Genomic DNA, 7,536 nt, shown 5'->3' with positions numbered 1-7,536 from the left:
GAAGAGCGGGAAAGTGCAAACTCCTGTCATTTCCTATCAGATTAACCAGCAAGGCAATCGAGTTCATTTTGGCAGCGAGATTTCGAAGGACTGGGAAAGTAGGACAAGGGTTTGAGGAAGTGGATCGTGCAACAGCCCAAAGCTGGAAGCAGGCCCTTCCTCTTCACCGACCTGCTTCTCTTATGAGAATTAAGCCTCCGTTAACTGCGAGCCTATTATTACTTGCCAGGCCCTGGGCTAAGTGCAATATACGTCTGATCGAACTGAAACTTGCCAACACATTTGCAAAGCGGGGACTTAGGGGCAAATGTCAACACATTTAACCACCAATACCGGTGGCCAGAAAGACCAGCCGCAGGGTTGAGGCGGGGTCCTTCGGTGCCGGGGCGGGCACAGGTACTGAGCCCGTAGTCGTGGGAATGTGGGCAGGTAGGAAGGAGCTTCTGGAGGAGGAGGGTTCAAGTGCCGAGAGCATCTGGAGGCTCTAGAGGGACTCGAGACAGTGCCTACTTCCCAAAGGTCAGGGGTCACACTCCAGGGCATCCCCGCCGGATACTGGTTATGAGAGTTTTCACCCCAATTGTAAAGGTGAGGAAACAGAGGCTCTGTGAGGCCACACGATTTATGAGTGACAAAGCTGGAATGAGAATCCAGTTTGTTTTGGTTCCAATGCCAAGGTGATCTTTCTCTCTAACGAATTTTATTTGTCACGCTTCATATTTCTATAATTCCGCACTGCATTTTTGTATTTCTCAAGGTGTCTCCACCTGAGCCACACACGATCCGCTCTGGTGTGATCACCAGGACAGGTACGAGTTAGGCCTGCTTGGCAGATACAGAAATTAAGGCGCAGAGCAGTAGGGCACGGGAACGACCCTCAGTGGTGAAGGCAGAGCCAGGGCCGCGAGCCCAGTCTCCAGCTCTCAGCCTCCCACGAGATACGGCGGCCGATACCTTTCTTGGCCTGCTTTTTGGTGGTCTTGCGGCTTGTGTTGGAAACCCCCGGGATGGATTTAATTTCGCTCTTGCTGACAGGGGGCGGGTGGAGGACCAGCTTCGGTGGCCTGGTGAGACACACGGGCAGCCCTGCTGCACTCATGAGGATCCCGGTGATTCCTGGAAGTGCAGGGCAGGGGTGAAGAAGGACCAACTGGTTAACTCCCCAGGGCTCCCCGAGTTCCTCGCTCCCCATCAGCCTACTGCCCTCCTCCCCGACGGAGTTCTCACAAGTCACAAGTCACGGATTGTCTTCTTAACCCTCTGCTTTTCGCAGAAACGGGTCCATTCACTCATCGTGGACAGCGTGCTTTGCTTTTCGCAGTCAATTCTCCTCCCCAAACTCTTCCTGCCCTGTGGCCCAACTGCCCCGACCCGCCTTTGTTTTAATTAACATCGAAATTCTCACTCTTTTACAAATGCTCACCACCTGCTTCCTTGCACCGGCTTCTTTTCTACCCTGAGCAAGACCAGTCCGGGTTTCTCTTACCTGCCAAGGCAGGATTGACGGGGCTGGACCCATGTAGGTTCTTCACGGGGACGGTGGGGACCCTGCAGAAGAAAGAGCAGAGGCATTACGGTTTTGACGAGTGGAACCAAATGCGCCAGGGTGAGAACTCCAAAATGTCACCCACTGAAGGCTCCACTTTCTTACAGAAACGGCTTATTCCTACTAAAGACACAGGGTTGTTAACACTGCAGCCAGAGGCGATACCTTCAGACCTGAAGTCAGACCATGTCCCTCCACACTCAGAACCTCAGAACTCAGAAGGGCTCCCCAGTTCACGCGAAGCCCCGGCGAGGCTTACGCAGCCCTACTCAGCCCTACGCAGCCCTGCGCGAGGTGCCAGCACTGGCCCCCCATCCTCCCATCTCTCCGATTCCCCCTCTATCACTCGTCTCTTTAGCTGTTTCTCCCATAAGCCAGGGATGCTCCTGCCTCAGAGCCTTCGCATAGGCTGTTCCCTCTGCCCGAAATGCTCTTCCGCCACAAGCCTGCTTGGCTCCGTCCTACGACTCCTTCGCTCTCGGCTCAGATCTCACCTTCTCAGCGAGGTTCCTGAGACCCTCCGCTTTAACACTGCTACCTCCTCGTCCGCCCCGCCCTGGGGCTCCCAAGCCCTCTTACCCTGCTCTACTTTTTTCTTCTTTTTTCCCCATGGAACTTACGAGCTTTTAAAATAAGCTGCTGCATTCTAGGGCCACGCCACCCTGAACAAGCCCCGTCCCGTCTGATCTCGGAAGCTAAGCAGGGTGGTGCCTGGTTAGTACTTGGATGGGAGACCACCTAGGAAGACCGGGTGCTGTAGGCGTAAAAAATTTCAAAAAAAAAGAAAAAAAGAAAGAAAGTATTGTAATCTGACAAGGTCCTTGCAATCTGTGAGGTCGACCAAGGGTTGCCTCGCCTAAAAAAAATCGAAAAAATAAAAAAATAAAATAAAATAAGCTGTTGCTGCTTATTATCTCCCCTTCTAGAATCTAAGCTCTATCAGGGCAGAAATCTTTGCCCTTTGTGTTCAGAGCCTAACACTAGCAGCCATTCAATGACCATTTGCTGAAAGAATGAAAAAAACAAAAAAACACAAAGAAATGTGTTCAAACCTGCGTGTACATAAGAGTCACCTAAAACTTTAGGTGACTCTTTAAACAGACAGCGCCCTGGGCCTGCACGGCAATGTCCAGCTGTGGGGCACAAGGACTTGCGTTTTCACGGGCTGCTGCTGGCAGGATGCAGATGCCGCCAGTCGCCAGTCCAGCATGTGGAAACCATGGCTCCGACAGCTGCCGCGTCTCCTTTTCCCTGAGAGACGTAAATACCAGGCAAAGCCTCCTCCTCTTTACGTCCTACGCCCAAGCAACTCAAGCCAAGCTGGAGAGGACAACACACAGCTGCCTGGGAGAGATGAGGCCCCCCACGGTGCTGACTCGAGGACCATGGGGTGTGCAGGGCTGGGTCTTGCGCCGTGCCTCCCTGCCGCCCGGGCTTGGAGGGCCGTGTCGGCTTGGAGAAGCCAACAGGGTGGGTCACAGATGGCTCCAGAAGCCAGCAGTTCTGCTATGAGGTTAGAGTGGTATCGGGAGAACAGGAGGAAGAAGAAAGAGCATGTTGATTTGTTTACGACTTGTTTATCTGTCCACTCATATTGAGCCCGACATCGTGCTGGACACTGCCAGATGCCGGGGACACAGCAGTGAACGACTCAGCCCAGGAGCCTTCTTCATCCATGTGTTACAATCGCTAAACACGGACAGAGCCCACCTCGTACCGGGCGCGATTCTAACTGCTCACGACATGTCATCGCATCCTCCCAGCAACCTGTGCAAGAGGTGTTATTATTATGCACCCCATTTCAGTAGGCAGGGAAGTCGAGGCACAGAGAGGTTAAGCAAACCTGGTAAAGATCACACAGCTAAGGATGCGGACCCAAGAAATCTGGCTCCAGAGCCCGTTTTAGCCACTTGCTACGCTGAGCTCTTGTGTCTGTGTCATCTGTCACCCTACGCTGCAGACAGAGACCATCAAGCTCAGACAGTGAAGGACTTAACCCATGACGGAGAGGGGACGGCTGGAACGGACCTCGAGGCTGAGCCGTGGGTCTGTCTGTCCCCCACATGCCCAGGGGTGCCTCCCCGGCGATGCCGCGTTTTCCGGGGACCATGACACGTGCTCCAGGCTTGTGAGAAGGACATGGAAATAACAGATGTGGGAGTGTTTGGGTCTCAGCGGGACACCCGCCAGAGGCTACTTTCTTCGGAAACTGTCCCCAGGATAAATCAAACCCAGGTGCGGGGAGGAGAATTTAAAACAAGGGAAAGCCGGCCAAGGAAAGAGGCCCTGATGAAATTCTGGACTCCAACCCGCCCCACTGGGCCAGGCATAGTGTGATGGATGGGAGTCAGGAACATCGGGTTCGAATCCCAATCCTGCCAGTAATTCCTCATCCTGTCCCTTAACTTTGGAGTCTTAATTTCCCTACCTGTGAGGGTCTGGGGTCAAAAGATGCCGGGGAGATGTCTTGATGATTTCCCACCCCAGTACCTAAGAAACAGGTGGCAGCCTAACCCCTGGAACTCCACCCAGGGCCCAGTCGCCTCTCTACCCGGCTCCATCTGGAGAGGCTGGGAGTGAGGGTCTGGCCCCCTGTGCCTGTGCCCAGGCTCCCCACCAGAGGATAGCATGCCGCCCAGCCCCACACCTGCCTGTCCCCCTTGCCAGCTCCAAGGCCCCCACTCCTGCTGATAAGTAGTGTGATGTGGGTGACAAAAGCTACCTTTGTTCCCACAAACTGGACTGGCAGGTTTCCACACCCAATCTGCCTAACCAGGAAATAGTCTGACTCCCCGGAGCACACCCCCCAGGCAGCCCCAGAACTTGGGATGGGGCAAGGTCTGAAGAGAGGGAGGGTCTGGCATGTGGGGGACTCCCGTGGATACTGTGGGAGACGTGGGTGTCCCGGCCATGCCAGGAAAGGGACGACATGGCTGAAGGGCTTGTCACTAGGCTCTGGAAGGCACTGGGGATTGGAGAGAAGGGGTATGTTTGTTTATGAAATATGGAAAGGTATAGTGGGAGGAACTCCCACAAAGGGGCTGGAAATCTGCCTCCACCTCCAGCTGTGCATGGACCTGAGCCTTTGAGAGAGCCACGCAGCCTGTGTGCACCCCATCTAAGTCACCACAGCTGTAAACAGGGCACTCTCTCTCCCCAGGGGGGCCCTGTGAGGATTTAGGATCTAGAGCAAATACTTTGTAAATAGCCAAGCGTTATGCAAATTTGGGTGATTATTTACATTTTTCTTTCCCAACTCTAAGAGGAAGTTAGGCTCGATGTAGTCTTTTCCTGCTGTAATATCCCAATTTTCTCAGATTCTCGAGGACTTCAAGTGTAAAGGGCCAAGTCGAATGCTGGGCAGCACTTAGGACTGTTGAGTTGGTGACAACCGGTCATCCCTCCCCCACGGGTTACTGGGTAAAATGAAAACCATGGAGACTGGCCCAGGTAGTTCACACGGATCAGAACCAGCTGAGGCCCCAGCTTCACACGCCAGCCCTCCTTCTAGAAACCAGCAACCCAATGGCAAGCATGCTTCCACATCCTCCAGGCGGCTCGGCTCAGCCCCGCTTGTCAGCCAATCAGAAGACACCGCACTGGCCCCCATTCTGTTGGGCTGATCCCAGTTCTGGAGGGTTCAAGTTTTCATTTCTGTCCCTGAAATAAAAAACTAAGGAAATAGAAAAGCTGGCAAGGTGGCAGGGGAGGGGGCGTCGAAGGCCGGGGAATAGCTCTGTACGTATCTGTGAGCAGCAGGGCTTTTCCTGGGGTCCTGAGCCAACCTAGGAATCCTCGGGCAGAACCGTGTCTTGTCTCTCCAGCAACCGAGGCCTCGCTAGAGAGAGAAGAGCCTCCGTTCCGCAGGACAAGGCCAGAGGGCCGACTCCCGCCCTCTGCCTACGGCCGCCTCCCCCCCTTCTCTTCAGAAGCCCCCTGCTTGTGTCTCTGAATAATTCACAGGATCTTTTGTTCCCCCCAAACCCTTCTCTGCATCCCACCTCTCCCACCCTCCCTGGCCTTCCTTTTTTCCGTGGGAAAGTTGCTTGAAGAGGTCATGGGCAGAGAGAGGAGGGGGAAGGGGCCACTGGACAACAGAAGGTCGATGGCAATGGCAGACAAAGGGAATAAACACGCTAATTAAATGGCCAAGAAAGATTGGAGGGGAAGATGGTAGTGGGGGTGAGGGAGGTGGTAAGAGGTGAAAAGGAAAGGGCTGGAAGATAGAGAAGGGGAGGGGAGGGCCTCTCACGTCAGGAAAGCAGAACGGAGAAAAAAAACCAACGTTTTCTATAGCCCTTTTGAAACTGCATTGCCCGGCCTTCCACCCTATTCTCTCTCTCCGATTCTACTGGCTGGCAGAGAGACTAAAGCAGAGAGATAAAGAGCTGCCCACTCCCTCATTGGGATTTAAAGCGATTTGGGGTTCCTTTCCTTCTGTTGCGGCATGGGGTCACTTGGCATTTGTCAAAGGCACCAGAAGTGAGGAGAGGCTGCTCAGCGTTCGCTTCAACAGTTACCCAGGGCACATTCAGGAGATGCCCGTGAATAACACCAGCCGCGACAGCAGCAGATTCTGACCGGACGCGTATTACGTACCGAGCACCGTGCTAAATCTGTACACCAAATACTTCAATTAATCCTCATGACAACGCTATAAGGAAGGTGCTGTTATTATCCCCATTTTACAGATGAGCAAACTGATGACAGAGGATGCAAAGCTCGCCCCAAGTTACACAGCAAGGAACTTGGGTTCCAGCCCAGGCGGTCAGGTTCTGGTGGCTGAGTTCTTATCCACATCAGCAACTACCCTGAACTCTGTCCGAGGCCCCTAGATGCCATGATGTGACTGTGGAGAAATTGAGCAGAGGCACTTTTAGGTACCAAATACTCCCACATACTTCGACCTGCTCGGAGGAAGTCATATGCAAGTCCCACGCTTCTGACCAGCATTCGACCATTTATAAATGGCCTTTGCCTACAATGAGGAGGTGGGTTTGAGCAAAAAGAGCCGTGGACCAGGAGACTAAAACCTGGGTCCCACGCCCTTACTCGTGGGGCCTAGCACACAGCTCTGTGGCTCCCCCTGGGGAGTTATTTCTGAGCTAAGTGCCATGCCTGCCACTTGCATCACAAGGTAAGGGAATGGGATAAGGCCGTCAAGTGCACCTGTGAGTTTCCTGAGTGGGGAAACTCACAAAGACGCGACGGGGCGGTCGGGGCAAGCGTCACACACGAGGACCTTACGCAGAGTCTGTGGCTTACCCCTGGGACCGTCCGCAGCTTACCCTGCTTCCTCTCTCCTCCCAGTGCTGAGTCTCTATGTGCAGGGAACCCCTCTGGACGGCCTGACTTTCACATTCAGGTGTCCACCCTAACACTACCCACTGCTGGGGACTCAGGGGCTGCAGGCGGGGCCAGGCCCCTCTGAAGAAAGGGAAGACTGGGAGGCCAATCTCACACACACACAAAACAGGCACGGGCAGGCAGAGGCTGTGGGCCCCCGTGGGCCTGGGTCTCTCTCATTCTATGATCGGGCAGACCAAGCAGATCAAGCAGATCATGGAAAGCAATCATCGCAGAACCTACAACATCACAAGGTTTCACAGAAGTAACTGAGACGACAATCTGCAGCACGAGGGAAGAAGGGACTAACATGGGCTGAGGGCTGAGGAGGAGGCTGAGGAATCCATATGAGCTAGTAAGTGCACAAACTCCGCCACACACCAAGATGTCTTGACTGCAAACCAGGAGGTGCTCCTTCTGGAGCCCCGCAGTGCTTCCCACATCCCCGCTCCCCGCCCTCCTTGTAACTCGCCTGTTTTCACCTTTACAGAATAAGGGACGGGGACCCCTTCAGTTTCCAGGGAGACCAGAGGAAAGGGACAAACCCTTATTTGGCACCTACTGTATGCCAGGCACGGTGGCGCATATTGCACAGGGAAGCGGCCCCCGCGGAGTCAGAAAGTCTGGCTCTGAAGTCACCCTGC

General features: G+C 54.1%; 1 protein-coding gene and 1 pseudogene across 1 annotated transcript in view; one reads left to right on the top strand and one right to left on the bottom strand.

Moving 5' to 3' along the window:
* Nucleotides 1–7,536, bottom strand: part of DTX4 (deltex E3 ubiquitin ligase 4) — a 27,736-nt gene that overhangs the window by 10,961 nt on the left and 9,239 nt on the right. Inside the window, exons 3-4 of the mRNA XM_006908319.3 lie at nucleotides 1,487–1,548; nucleotides 955–1,116 (exon numbers count right to left, since the gene is read on the bottom strand). Coding sequence (XP_006908381.1) covers nucleotides 955–1,116; nucleotides 1,487–1,548 — 224 coding nt within the window. The remainder of the gene's footprint in view (nucleotides 1–954; nucleotides 1,117–1,486; nucleotides 1,549–7,536) is intronic.
* On the top strand, nucleotides 2,191–2,309 carry LOC112476970 (annotated as a pseudogene).

The sequence above is a fragment of the Pteropus alecto genome, unplaced genomic scaffold (assembly GCF_000325575.1).
Source record: "Pteropus alecto unplaced genomic scaffold, ASM32557v1 scaffold793, whole genome shotgun sequence".
Lineage (NCBI taxonomy): Eukaryota > Metazoa > Chordata > Mammalia > Chiroptera > Pteropodidae > Pteropus > Pteropus alecto.
This window is presented reverse-complemented; position numbering and strand designations above follow the sequence as displayed.